This window comes from Malaclemys terrapin, chromosome 3 (assembly GCF_027887155.1).
Source record: "Malaclemys terrapin pileata isolate rMalTer1 chromosome 3, rMalTer1.hap1, whole genome shotgun sequence".
Lineage (NCBI taxonomy): Eukaryota > Metazoa > Chordata > Testudines > Emydidae > Malaclemys > Malaclemys terrapin.
In genome coordinates this window covers 146,808,554-146,823,961 of record NC_071507.1, presented here as the reverse complement: position 1 = coordinate 146,823,961, position 15,408 = coordinate 146,808,554, and the positions used below count along the sequence as shown (strand labels likewise).

General features: G+C 43.0%; 1 protein-coding gene across 2 annotated transcripts in view; it reads left to right on the top strand.

Annotated features, from left to right (window-relative positions):
• Positions 1 to 14,047, top strand: part of TTK (TTK protein kinase) — a 98,493-nt gene extending 84,446 nt beyond the window's left edge. For both annotated transcript variants that reach the window (XM_054021397.1, XM_054021396.1), the window contains exons 20-22: positions 6,088 to 6,178; positions 6,463 to 6,566; positions 13,612 to 14,047. In XM_054021397.1, coding sequence (XP_053877372.1) covers positions 6,088 to 6,178; positions 6,463 to 6,566; positions 13,612 to 13,698 — 282 coding nt within the window. In that variant the 3' untranslated portion in view covers positions 13,699 to 14,047. The remainder of the gene's footprint in view (positions 1 to 6,087; positions 6,179 to 6,462; positions 6,567 to 13,611) is intronic.
• Positions 14,048 to 15,408: the final 1,361 nt, after the last annotated feature.

Genomic DNA, 15,408 nt, shown 5'->3' with positions numbered 1-15,408 from the left:
GACACTCCCTGGTGCTGAAGCCCGTGGCGGCAACATGGCACCACTCACATTCACCGGTACCGCATAAGTGGCACAAGAAGACAGAAGGAGTGCGCTCACAGAGGAGTCAGTCGAGTCTGGTGCCAGTGGATTCTCCTGCTAGAGTGTGCCAAGTGGAGCTCCCTTCCGCCCTGGACATAGTTGATGCGGCCAGGGACTTGATTGCCATGACGGCTCCGCAGTCCCTCCGCCAGCCCAGACAGACCTCCAGCACCGCCCAGAGGCAAGCTCGGGATGATGAGGCACCATTTGCCTTCTCCGCGGCACCGCTCTCTGGCACCATCGCAGTCGACACCACTGTGGTGTCTGCACTCAGGGTCCCTGTCATTGGACTCACAGTGGAGTCTTACTATTCCTGGCGCAGCTGGCACCGATTGCAGCGGCACTGCTACAGGCAGGAGGCGGGGATGATGCCGTGGCAGGGGCCTGTGCAATGGCCATTCTGGTCCCTGTGGGCATACCACCAAGCCCAGTACATGCACTCCAGAGGTACGTGCCCCCATAATGTCCTGGGATTGTCCCACACCTCGGGGCACCGAGACGGCTTCGGTCCACAGCATAGAGCCCCATCCAGGTCCCAGCTCCACCACCGAGGCCACAGTCGGCGCTGAACAGCACAGCACTCGTCCAGGGAGCCGGAGGGATAAGAGGGCCCAGTGCTGCCTAGGGCTTTGTCGTCATCCTCGCCTGATGAGGCAGTGGCGGGGTCTTTGTCCTCTGGGCCGCCCCCCGTTGATAACAGAGCGCACCAGGAACTGTTACACATGGTAGCCAATAACATGGGGCTACAGGCTGAGGAGGTGGTTGAGTCTGAGGACCCCATGGTAGACATATTAACCTCTGAGTGGCCATCCAAGGTGGCATTGTTTCTCATTAAAACGATTCAAGCCACTACAAAAACCTTGTGGCAGACTCCTGCCTCCATTTCCCCTACAGCTGAGTGGGTGGAGAGGAAGTATTTTGTCCCTCTCAGGGATACGAATACGTATTTACTCATCCGCAGCCAGGTTTGCTTGTTGTTGCAGTGGTCAATGAGAGAGAGAGAGAGAGAGAGACGGGGCCAACCCCAAAATCCAAGGACTCGAAGAAGCTGGACCTCTTTGGCCAGAAGGTGTACTCCACCAGGGGGCTCCAGCTTTGGATTGTTAACCAGCAAGCAATTCTTAGTAGATATAATTTCAATTAATTGAACTCCATAATGAAATTTAAGGAATAGGTCCCGTCAGACTCTAGGGTGGAGTTTGCTGCCAGAGTATAGGATGGCAAGGCAGTGGCACAGACCTCTTTACAGGCCTCACTGGACACAGCAGATTCGGCCACACAAACCATGTCCTCTGCCGTAGCCATGAAGAGGAGTTCACGACTCCAGGTGTCAGGCCTTCCACCAGAGGTCCAGCAAACAATTCAGGACTTGCCCTTTGACGGCATGGTATTGTTTTTGGAGCAGACAGACTCCAAGCCCCACAAGCTGAAGGAGTCACGGGCAACATTAAAATAATTGGGCCTGCATACCCCCACCACCCAGCAAAAGTACTTTAAGCCCTAGCCCTCTCAGCGCTTATATCCTCCCTAGCCTAGACAAGACTTTTCCAGGAAGTGGGGCAAGAATGGCAAGCATAAGCCTCCCCATCCACCACCCAGTAAAGGCCAGGGCTCGGCAAGGCAGTCCATCAGGCTCTAACCAAGACTTTTGAAGGGGCACCCAGGGGCAACACACCAGTCCACTCACAGATCCTTAACCAGGTTTTCTGAATCGTCTGTCCATTTCTACCGTGAATGGTCCCACTTCAGATCGCTGGCTCCTTCGCACTGTAGAAGTGGGATATTCTCCCCAATTTTGCTCCTTCCCTCCCTCCCACCACCTCTTCCTTGTCTCTCTTCAGGGACCCTTCTCACGAGCAACTCCTCATGCAGGAGGATCAGACGTGTCTCACTGCGGGAGCAGTGGAGGAAGTTCCTCAGGTGCTATGGGGCAAGGGATTCTACTCCCGATATTTCCTAATCCCCAAAGCCAAAGGATCTCAGACCCATTCTTGACCTGCGAGGCCTCAACAGATTCATGAAGAAGTTGAGGTTCCACATGGTCTCTCTGACTGCTATCATTCCATCTCTGGATCCAGGAGACTGCTGTGTCACCCTCGACCTCAAGAACATGTACTTCCACATATCGATAATTCCAGCCCAAAGACAGGTTCGTAGTGAACCACAACTATTACCAGTTTACAGTCCTCCCCTTCGGTCTGGCAGCAGCCCCTTGAGTTTTTACCAAGTGCATGGCAGTCAGAGCCGCCTTCCTGAGAAGAAGGCAGGTGCAGGTCTTCCTCAATGACTGGCTGGTCAGGGGCCACTCCAGGGCACAAGTGGAGCAACACGTCAACCTGATGAGATCCATCTTCGACAGGCTCCGTCTCCTTCTGAATATACACAAATCAACTCTTTCCCCTATTCAGAGAATAGAGTTTATTGGTCTTTGGTCAGGCCAGAGCCTTCCTGCCAGAGTCTCTTTTTCAGACAATGCAAGACATCATACAGGGCTTCAAGCAATACCCTACCACCACAGCGAGGAATTGCTTGAAACTTCTCGGACATATGGCAACTTATACATGTGTGGTACAGCATGCGAGGCTGAGGCTCAGACCTCTCCAGGCCTGGGCGTGACAGTCTGGACAAGGTGGTTACACTCCCAAAGCCAGTTCACGTCCTGTATTTGGGCATGTTATGATTTGGGAAAGATACCTGTCCCTGCACTAACGGCACATTCTACAAGAGCGTAGGCCTCCTCGGCGGCATTCCTGGCCCAGGTCCCAATCCAGGAGATCTGCAGGGTGGCAATGTGGTCATCTATCCACACGTTCACCTCTGATTATGCCATTATCAGCATGCCAGGGACAATGCAGCATTTGGCAGAGAAGTGCTTCAGCCAGCAATTCCATGAACTCTGACCCTGCCTCCTAGCAAGGCTTGGGAGTCACCTATTTGAAATCGACATGAGAGAGCACGCGAAGAAGAAAAAAGTTACCTACATTTCGTAACTGTTGTTCTTTGAGGTGTGTTGCTCAGTCTATTCCAAGACCCATCCGCCTTCCTCTCTGTCAGAGTTTCCTGGCAAAAAGGAACTGAAGAAGTGGCGGGTCGCCAGGGGGCTCCACAGCCGACCCAATGGGTATCGCTAGGGAAAAAACCTTCTGACGACTGTGCACATGGCGCGCGCACACCTACTACGAATGGACATGAGCAACACATCTCTAAGAACAACAGTTACGAAAGTTAGGTAACCGTTTTTTTCCCCGCACAATGCACAGTCAACCTGTGGAACTCCTTGCCAGAGGATGTTATCAAGGCCAAGACTATAACAGGGTTAAAAAAAATAACTAGATAAATTCATGGAGGATAGGTCCATCAATGGCTATTGACGAGGATGGGCAGGGATGGTATCCCTAGCCTCTGTTTGCCAGAAGCTGGGAATGGGTGATGGGATGGATCACTTGATGATTACCTGTTCTATGCATTTCCTCTGGGACACTTGGCTTTGGCCACTGTCGGAAGACAGGGTACTGGGCTAGATTGACCTTTGGTCTGACCAAGTATGGCCGTTCTTATGTTCTTACATACCATTATCCCCATTTCCACAGATGGGAAATTAAGGTACAGAGACTTAGACTTGCTTAAGGTCACATCCTTCCTTGCTTAAGGAAGTCTATTGCAGAGCAGGGAATGGAACCCAGGAGTCCCAGGTCCTATGCACTGGACCATGCTTCCTCTCATGTCTGCCCCACTGATTCCATGCTTATTCCTGTAGCCTCTCTCCAGATCCTCAACCTGTGTGTCCCATGCTGACACCTGCCTCTCTGTGGGAAAGATGGTTGGACCGGGAGAGCCAGGCTGTGCTGGACAGGCAGAGAGAAGGGAGAGGAGATGATGCGGAAGTTGTGAAGGGACTAACATGCAGTCATTCTTTGGCTGGGATAATCATTGCCTACGAGCCAAAGGCAGTGGAAGGGCAGAGCTAGGCTGTGGTAAATCGGGGAGCTGAGAATTTTTTTTTTTTTTTTTTCAGTGAAGGAAACTAAATGCCCAGAAATTTCATTAACATGGAGTTAAGTGGTGCCTAGTGTCCTTCCAGAATATGGAGAGTGTCTGTCTAAATTTAAACATCTGAAAACCAGGAAATATAAGTAAAGTACACACTAGTTACCCAACCCAACCTTAACTTTGTTCCTGAATGATGCCCCGGTATACCAATAACAAATACTATCACTTGACCCTTACAGATGTTACAGAACACTTTTTGGGAACAGAGCACCTGAGCACTGTAGGACAAAGTCTAACTCTTTCTCCTTGGAAAAGCAATGCTCATGGTTAGGTCAGGCATAGTGAACAGGAGCTAACTATACTTGGCCTACACCCAAACCATCCCAGGCTCGCTAAATGTTACCATGCCTCCACACTTGCCCTGAGAATTCGTTCTGAGACATTGTTTTCACTTATCCCTCACTCCTTGGAGGCTACTGTCCTATATGCCACCTGAGTGCTGGGATTCCCCAAGGCAAGAAGACCCCATTGTGCTCCTCTGTGGACACAGTCTACAAAACTCAGCATTAAAATGAGGCATACTTGAACCTTTAAAAACACACGTGCCTCTTATCACATTGTAATAACAGCTCTGCCAAGCTGCTCCAACTAACCTCTCCACCATTCAATATAGCTACACCTAACACAGTGAAGGCAGTTGGAGCACATCCAGATAAATGCTGGAATTCAAGGCTGTGGAGCACAACACATGGTGGCATGTTGTTAGAACTTTCTCATGTCTACCTGTTATGGTACACCGCTTTATTGAACCATTCTCTGCGACTTTTGCCAATTTCAGGGGACAGAATTAAGGTTACATTGTGGGGGTAGTGTACACAGTATATTCTGGTTTTCAGAGGTTTAAATTTAGCCACTCTCCACGTTTTGGGAGCCTACTGGGCAACCTTAACTCTGTTAATGAAATTTCTTGGCATCTAATTTCTGCACAAATGTGACTAAATCTGTAGCTATTACATTCATGTTAATGCAAATTAATGTGACTGCATAATTAGAATTCCTATTCAGAAGATAGGGTTTTTAAAAACTTCCAATTCTGAATTTAAAAGTAAAAAAGGTGTATTCCAATGTGATCTGTCCAAACAGAGCCAAGTCAAAGGCTCCATTGTTAGTGTACCTCTTCTGTAAACTGTAACCTGTCAGGTAAGTTGTGTCTTCATTTAAAACGTAACTAGAGGATAGCTGTATCCTGGTTCACTAGTGTCAAAGTAATCGTCGCCCATGAAAGTCTATTATGATTATTAGTTGATGTAGTTTAGGATTAAGCATTGATAATGTGTGTGTGGGGTATATGTTTGTTAACCCGGTGACATGAAAGTTACGACTCCAATCTAGATCTTTGAAGAATTGATTTTTTTTTTTTGGTGTAGCTGGGATTTCTGATAAAGTTAGGGGAAATATTTCTAGTTGTTTTGATTTTGTTTTGATTTGATTTTTTAATAAAATTGAAGAAAATTTTGAAAGTAGAATTTCAAGTAGAATTTTTTTCTACACAAATTTGTGAAATGTTTAGTTGATCAGAATCTGCATTCCCATAAATAAATAAATAAATATTTTATTTTATTTATTTGCTCAAACTATTTTTCCCAGTTCTATCCCTAATTAAACTATGTCAGACTACTTTGGCATTTACAACAGGAGAGCCTTACTCCTCTTGCCTATAGAGGAGTGATATTACAGGAGTATTTCAGTTTCTGTTCTGTGAAGAGGGGGATTTCTAGGCGTCTTGGTTTTAAGAGATGAGGATCCATACATGTGTTACAGCTTCCTTCCAGTTCAACAGATATAGCCAATTTGATGATATCCTACCAAAACAAGTTTTATAAGTTACAGATTTGTACATGGATACCAGGATAACTGTAATGATTCAGGAAATTGAGCATGTGTATTTAACTGTAGAAAACAAAGCTTCAATTATTCACCCACTCAACCTACTTTTTCAATCTTTTTGTTTTGTAGTGCTGTTTAATAAGGAACCCTAAACAAAGAATATCAATTTCTGAATTGTTGACTCATCCATATGTGCACATTCAAACCTATCCACAGACAGGTAATTTTTACATTTTATATTAAAGTTATATCACAATAAATTAGCGAACATTTTCTAGATTTCTTTAAATTTATTTTGATTTTAAAGAGGAATGCCTTTTTTTGTGTGCATTCTCCAGTTATTGGTGTTATGCATAAGTGTTTCTGTTACACTTCTGTATGTGTTGGCAAGGGCTCCAGTATCTTAATTCTGAAATTCTTATATATTCAAAATAAAAGACTGATTTTATACATTTTGTAAATTACACTTAGAATGCGGGTTTCAAAATAACTATTTTTGAATAGCCGTAGGTGGTCTGAATACAAAAGGAACAACAGAAGAAATGAAGCGTATCCTTGGCCAACTTATTGGTCTGAATTCTCCTAACTCTATTTCTAGAGCTGCTAGAGTGAGTACAGTTTTTATACCAATATAATGTTCACATTTCTTTAAAATATAATCAGTTTAGTTAAAATAAGTGTGTGCATCACAAAGCTAATAGGAGTAAGTATTTCAAAACTTTATCCCCCGATATAGAGGACCTGTGCAATACTGTCATGAAACTTGCAGATTAGTAAATTACCATTTCTCATGATCCTTGAGTGGTGGGAGTTAGAGTGGTGGTGGTAACAGGATTTTTTCTCATCTCCTTACCTTGCACAATAAATGTTTCTCCCTAGTTTTCCTGTGCTGACTGTTTTCCTTTCTCTCTCTCTCTCTCTCTCTCTCTCTCTCTCTCTCTCTCTCCTCTCTGACACAGCCCATGTCTTGTTGTTCTGCCCTGACCAAAAGTAACAAGCCGCTGTGAAGTGGGCTAGCACAGCAGCACTTTCCTGCAATCAATATGGATGAATGAGCAAATCTTCATGTCCATCAGGGACCCAGTTCAGATGCAGGGTTTTATTTCTGCTGTTTTTCCTCTTCCTTGTGTTGAGGCATGCTTTCCCAGTTATTCCTCTCTATGGAAGCAGCTAGTACCCCTCTGCCAAGGTGTCACCTTTCTTCCAGGCCTCAGAAGCGCCCCAGATGACATTCTAGAAAAAGATAGGGAAGAGCAGCTTAAAATGTACCTCCTTTGCCTCTCCCTGCAGGCTTACACAGTGGGTCCATTCTGCCAATCTGCCCCACTCCACAGCCAGTCTTGAACAGGGTTGGGAGTGCCTTTGAACTGGGCGACTGTTCTATGCTTTATTAGCACTCCACCTCAGTTTGATGGCTGACTGCTCCCAACACCTCACAGATATCCGAGAGGGTCTCCAGGAGGGCTTAGATCCAGTCTGAGGCTTACAAGACAATGGTAGAGGCAGGGAATACACTCTGTCTCTGGGAGGTTGGCAGGGGGAACCTCCTTCCCTCCCAATAGGGAATCACATCAAGGTCACAGGACCCACATTTTCTCCCATCCTCCTCCTCTGAACCACACCTCATAACACAAGGTGAACTGAATGACCTTGTCAGGGATTTGGAACTACCCAAGAGTAAGGCAGAGCTGTTGGGTTCCAGACTACAGCAGTGGAATCTCCTGGCAGGTGATGTTAGGGTTTCCATGTTCCGTGACCTTCAAAAGGATTTTGTCCCATTCTTCTTCATGGAAGGTGATCTTGTAGCCTGCAACAACATCAATGGTGTGATGGCAGCCCTCAACATCGTTCACGATCCAGATGAATGGAGACTGTTCATTGATTCATCGAAGACGGGTCTTAAAGCTGTTTTACTGCATAATGGCAATGTTTTGCCATCAATTCCAGTTGGTCATGCATTCCATATGAAGGAAACCTATGACAACATGAAACAACTTTTGAGGTGCATAAACTATGACCAACATCAGTGGCAGCTCTGTGGCGATTTGAAGGTTGCTGCTCTCTTGCTTGGTCTGCAAACTGGATACACAAAGTACTGTGTTTTCTGTGCGAATAGGATAGTCGTGCAAGAGATTCCCGCTACATCAAGAAAGATTGGCCACTCCGACAGTCATTGGAGTCTGGGAGGAAAAGTGTTCAGCATCCACCACTTGTTGAATCAAGGAAGATGTTGTTACCACCCTTACACATCAAGCTGGGTCTGATGAAGAACTTTGTCAAGGCCATTGACAAAACAAGCAGCTTTCAAGTACCTCCGTGGAAAATTTCCAAGGTTAAGTGAAGCTAAGATAAAGGAAGGTGTCTTTGTTGGTCCTCAGATTCGTGAACTTCTTCGAGATGATGCATTTGACCGTGCAGTGCGTGGCAAGGAAAAGATGGCATGGAAAGCCTTCCAATTGGTGGCAATAAATTTTCTTGGAAACAACAAGGCAGACAACTACAGGTTGTTGGTGGAAAACCTCCTCAAGGCATACAAAAGCCTTGGTTGCAACATGTCACTAAAGATACATTTTTTGCACTCTCATCTAGATTTTTTTTTCCACCAAACTGCGGAGCAGTGAGCGACGAGCACGGCGAGCGATTTCACCAGGACATTGCAACAATGGAGAAACTCTATCAGGGCAAATGGAGCCCATCAGTGCTTGCAGACTATTGCTGGACAGTGACAAGAGATGCTCCATTTAATGAATACAAGAGACAAGCCAAGAAGCGCCGAGTAGACACTGAATAGGACTAAACTATGTACATAATATTTTTTTGCCTTTTGTTTCATAATACATTTTATTTATACAACCCTTTTTGCTGATTTTTAAAGTGTTACATAAACAGGACAGGTGAAATATCATGTAAAGCAACCATAAACACATAAAAAGACCTAGGTTTACAATTTATGATTAAAACTCTACTATCTACACAATATACCTAGACACAAAATGTAAAAATTTAAATATCTTAGAAACAGTAGCCAGTTGTTTTAATTGTCATATTTGAATTCAGCACATCAAAATACATAATAAATAGCACATTTTATCTCTGAAGCAGGCGACTTCTCAAAAATTGTAGTCCAGTGTAATCTTTAGAAAAGAAAATAGTTTACATACTGTTTTTAGTGTTATAGCTCTTAGATAGTTTTAATTAGACTTTACTTAGCCAGTTATTTAAAAAAAAAATTCCTTTTGGTTCCTTAGCTTAGTAGTAGTAGAGAGAGTGTCCTTTAACCAGTTTCTATATATAAATGGTTTTTTTTTTTGTTTTTTTTTTTTTTTTCATTTCCCTTCCCAACTGGGAAAAATTAATGGACGTAATGCCAGGCTCACCTGGTATTAAGAGATGTGACTCTTGCCACAAGGCGATACCGGTCTCATCTTGTGTCCATTGCCTGGGGGAAACTCATATCCCCCATAAATGTGTTCACTGTAGCAATTTAAAGGCGAGGGATCTCCCCCTTAAAATGTTTTTGATGGAAAAGTCCCACTAGCCTCCTCAGGAGAAAACATCAACAGTCACAGAGCAGTAAAACTTCTAACAATGGGAATGCGCAGCCTTTCAAAGCTTCAAGGAAGTGAGACATGACTTCCCCAAAACGGGACACTCAGAGAAAGAGGAGGTGGCACTGAGTATTCTCTCTTGTGCTTTAGCTGGCTTGGTCTTGCTCACATGCTCAGGGTCTAACTGATCACCACACATGGGGCTGAGAAGGAATCTTCTGCCAGGTCAGATTGGCAGTGAACTTGGGTTTTTACCTTCCTTTGCACTGTGTTGGGTACAGGTCACTTGCCAGGAATTTTAGGGGCATGTTCCACTGATAGTAAAACTATCTCTGAAATAGTAGATAGATCCAGAGAGAGCCAGCAAAGGAGTCCCCTTCCCTCTAAGATCGTGTAATGGGTGCATCTTCCCTAGAATGAGTAGGCCATATAGACAATGTGCGAACTCAGGGCATTTGGTCACCTCAAGAAACATCACTTCACATAAACATACTGGAGTTGAGAGCTATCCATCAAATTTGTGAAGTCTTTCTGGCAAAGATCAAAGGCCTCTCTGTTCAAGTAATGACCAACACAACTGTTATATTTTACCTAAACTAGCAGGGATGAGCCAGATCCTCCCTACTGCGTTGGGAGGCAGTATAACTTTGGAATTTCTGCATTCTTCAACATCATGAGGGGGAGGGATAGCTCAGTGGTTTGAGCATTGGCCTGCTAAACCCAGGGTTGTGAGTTCAGTCCTTGAGGGGGCCATTTATGGATCTGGGGCAAAATCAGTACTTGGTCCTGCTAGTGAAGGAAGGGGGCTAGACTCGATGACCTTTTGGGGTCCCTTCCAGTTCTATGAGAGAGGTATCTCTCTCTCTCTGTCTCATTTTTATATATATATACACACACACACCTCTCTCTCTCATTTTTTTTATATATATATATATATATATATATATAATCTTTTTTTAAATATTTTTAACAGTCTCTTTCCAGGGATTCACAATTTACTAGTGGATAACCTCAGCAGGGAATTCAGATAAAAGGTGATTCACTTCATTTTCTCAAGATGGGGTTTTCCCTCTGTAGTTCTGTTCCACTAGGGCAGTGGTTCCCAAACTTTAACAACCTGTGAACCCCTTTCACCAAAATGTCAAGTCTCGCAAACCCCCTCCAAAAAATGAATATTTCCAGGGATTTTCTTTTACCTGAGTATAAATTATAAAAGCAGTGATCTTGGAAATATAAAATTAGTTTTTATGACATGTTTATTACACACTATTAATTATTATTTATAATTACACTATTTTTATTACATTATTAAAACAGCAATACTCTTCCAAGATCTCACTTTTGTAGCTTGTATCACTTTGAATAAGCTTGTTATAAGACAAGGCTTCTACGTTTCATCAAGAAGCATCAGATGTGAAACAGCATGAAGGTATCTAAGAAGCCAGCTCAAAGAGTTCCTCTTACACAAGGATTCAGGTCTTGACAGTTCAGGCAAACAACACACGTTACAACAAAACTTAAACTTATTCTTCATAATAATTTTAATACTAGCTGCCTATTTAATTTTAAAAACAGCAAAAAATAGCCACCTCCCTTTCCATTTCTTATAAGGAGGCTTGAAGTTTAAATCTCCTCAGTGCGATAGATATGCTTGCATTGATCTGCTTAATGCTTGGAAGTCCAGGGGCTCCGGGCTGCTGGTCCCATGTTGCCCGGGGTCCCTAGGACAGCGCTGTCCGCCATTAGGGAATTTTTTCCTGATAACCCCCTGAAACATTTTGCGAACCCCCAGGGGTTCACGAACCCCAGTTCGGGAACCACTGCACTAGGGAAACCATGAGATGTCATTGATTCTGCTCCGGGGGGATGGCCCAAGATCCAATTCTAAACCCAGGGCTCTTGGATACTATTATATGTGTATCTCCCAATTGCCATGATACCAAGAATTCTAAGGAAAATCAAGCAGAATATAGCCACGTTTAATTATGATATCCCCCACTTGGCCAAGGCAATTTAGTATGCAGATCTCCAAAGGTTTAGTTCAGCCACCAAATAACCTTACCTCTGCTCTTGGATGCAATATCTGAGTTAAGGACAGATCCTGTATCCAGATCCCACGACGCTCCATCTGACGACAAGGATGCTGAATAGCTGATTTCATCAGAGAGACTACACAGAATCCACTTTCCTCTCCAAATGAAAGAGATTCTTAATATAGGTGCCATCAACATTATTTGTCTCCATCAGTCTCACATCTCGGTCCTAGATTACTTTCTACAGCTCAAGAACTCACACCTGTCTCTGAGCAGTTTGAGGCAGCTTTTTGCCTGCTATACAGCACTTTTCTACTTTTTCTCACCCAAAGGTAGCAAGGTTTCTAAAATGTCTGATAAGTCTTCACTTTCGAAAAGGAATATGTGCCTCCTGAGAACTTTAAAATTTGATTCTACTATGTCCTCTGGTTTTACCCTTTCAGCCCCTCGCTCCATACTCTGTTTCACCTCTTTATCAAAAACATCCTTCTTTGGTGATAGTAACATCGACCGGAAGAATGAGAGACTTACAGGCTCTAATGGCAGACCCACCATACATGATTTTCCCTAATGACTAGATATCCTGTAACCACACCTCAAATTCTTACCTGAAGCAGTTTTGAGTGTCATTTGAACCAAATAATACAACTCAAAGGTGAAGAAAAATTGCATTTCTTAGTTGTACATGGAGCAATTTGTTTTTATTAAGAACGGACTGAGCACATTAGGAAATCTCACACAAACATAAGCAGAAGGAGTTAAAGGTGAGGCTGTTTCATCACAAAGAATTGCTAATAGAGTCCAGTACAAGAGGAGATCCAATCAGCCAACTCCTAACACCCACCCACCTTCAAGATTAACTGGACATTCCACAATGACTTGGTCTACTTCTGTAGCCTCTTTCAGAAATCTACCAATTATGGATCTGTGTAAAATGACTTTTTTCCAGCCACATGTTGACACAACACTATGGCATAGTAAGGGAATCCAGAGATGATACAAACTTGGCAGGACAGTTCTGTGTTCACTAGATTCCTGGTACACACCTCCAGCAAGGGTCACTGCTTGGAAGTCACCAGCAGTGGAATATATAGATGGACAATCACTCAAAGTTACTTACCTGTATAATAATTGTGATTAAGATGTTGTGTTTGTATGTCTGTTCCATGACGTGCTTTCTATCCTCATTACTTGGAGTCTATTAACATCAGGATTCCATATGGCAAAAGAACTAAAGGATAATTAGGGCAGTGCTGCCCTTAATGCCATCGGTTAGAGGTGTGTGAGGATGTGTTGCCTCAACGGGTACAGCCCAACAGGTTCACCCAACGGTGTGGGTGTAAAGTATAAAAATAAAATATGGACAACATATCTCAAAGAACCAGAGTTACTGTGCAAGTAACAGTTTCGTTCTATCCCTCGTGCACTTCTGTGGCAGCTAGGCCAGAACAGAGTCGTTACATATCTTAGCTTCTCCATAGGTCTTCCTTGCCTAGATATAATCTCTATTAGTCAGACCTATTTTGTCCATATGGATGGCGGCCATTTGACATTAACAAATTTCTCTTACCGCACTAATTTTATCCTGTGATGTGGCAATGTCAATATGGACACCCACCCAAGATGTCTCAATGGCCAAATATTTTTTTTCCATTTCCTCTATGGAACTATACCTACTTGCATAGAGGAGGAGGAGAAGGAACTGGATGCAAATACCTTCATCATTCCATACTGGTACTGGGTGTAATTTAGATCTTGGTGATTTTCAGGCCCTCCTCTGCCTGCATTGCTCAAAATGTTCATATTTTTTTTCTTAGTGGTCTTGCTTTATATGTTTTTCACCATCTGGACACTAAACTGCATTTAATGCTAGTATTGCTTTACCCTGTCTTCCTATTCATTTCCTCATATTTGCATATATCTAAAATTTTAGTTCTGGGTTTAGATGATACTCATTACTATCTATTGAAACAATTTTGTACACTATACCATCATTTGTTACAAACAGACATCATTTGAATAAGTAATTCTTGGAATGACTATTTCTACCCCTTTATCTTTTTAAATTTCAGACTTTATATGAACAGTGCAACAGTGGTGAAAATCTTGATGTATCTGCGTTTACAAAACCTGGCAATCAAACACGGACAAAGAAATAATGTGCAGTAATGCATGATTTACTAGAAATGTGTAAAATAATTTTGATAAAAATATATATTGATCTGCTCTTTTAAAAAAAAGGACACTGACCGCATAAAGATCCTATTTTTTAAGTAAATGTCATTATCTCTTGTGAATAATGCCATATATTATTAATACAGATTTTTAAAAAATCTAATATACTCTTTACCATCTGCTGTCTGTTTACCATTTGAATGTCACTGGTTAAATAGTGAAAATGAGCTAGTCTGTCACACTTTAGATCCTGGGACTGGCACAAAGCTATAATATTTGGATTGCAAATACTTGTGTGAGTATGTCTAAATAAAAAACAACTTTTTGAAGAAACTTTAAAAAAAAAGGCTGGATTTTTAGATTTCTATAAAACCCAAACTGTGGATCTAAAGTGCCTGACAGAGTCCTTGCAAGTATCATTTGGAAAGTATATTCTACAGTTTCGTTCTTTACCGTCAAACATAGTCAATATCAGTGACTTTCATTAAGTCCAGTGGATTGTCTTAGACTTTTGGGAAAACAAACACTTATGTAATATTGTTAATGTTAAAGTGCTAAAACACAGCATTGTTTGTTGATAAATGTAAATCTAACATCCTGGCTTTGAGATTTTCAGTTGTCATTGGATGATAAATGACACACTGGAAGTATTGATAAAACTCTGAAGAACAATGTAAATAAAGTGGCTTACACTGTATAAAAATTGTTCCTTGTAAATTCAATTTTCTACTTGCTACTTTTTTTCCAAGGTGCAAAATATACTTACTTACCGTATATACTCGATCATAAGCCGGTTCGTTTATAAGCTGACCCTCCCCCCAAGATGGATAAATAAAAATGGAAAATTTTTATGACCTGTTCATAAACTGACCCTATAATTCAGGGGTCAGCAAACTTTTTGGCTCCCGGGCCATCAGGATAAGCTGCTGGCGGGCCGAGATGGTTTGTTTACCTCAAACGTCCGCAGGCATGGACGTAAACCTAAGTAAACAAAGTGTCCTGGCGCGCCAGCTGCTTACCCTGATGGGCCGGGACAGCAACTGGTGGGGAAATTTTTTTGGAGGGAGAAGCTGGGGGTCAGGGGAGTGACCCCTGTGACCACCCCCACATGACCCCACCCCACCCGGGACCCCCACACTCTCCCCATCCCATCCCTTCCCAGCCTGCCAGCCCCAGAGCTGTAGCTGCTTTAGAGGTTGGGGGGAGAGCAGCGTGGCCAGAAGCGGACAGACTCTGGCCCCACCTCTTCCCTTCTGACTCTGCTGGCTGTGCTGCCTCTCCTTGCTCCCTCTGTTAGAGGGAGCGGCTGTGTCCCACCTCTCCCTCTCTATACCCGTTCATAAGCCGACCCCCTTCTCTGGTGCTTCCTTTTTTTTTACTAAAAAATTCGGCTTATGAACGAGTATATACGTAACTAGTTTTTGTGGTGTTCAGAAAATAGCTGAAATTTAATACTAGTTTTAAAAACCTCTTCAGTTAAAGTTCTGTTCTGAACTTCACGTAAGATGCTTTAAAGGTGGTAGACCTATTACAAAAAGCTGAAATATAGTGTAGAAAGAGGAAGTTTATGCCATGATTTTTTTATACTTTTATTCTATTACACTGATTACTGTTTAGAACAGTACTTATTAATTTAGAAGCGTGTTTTAATTTTAAATACTTATTGAACTTTAGTTATGCTTAAATAAATTAGC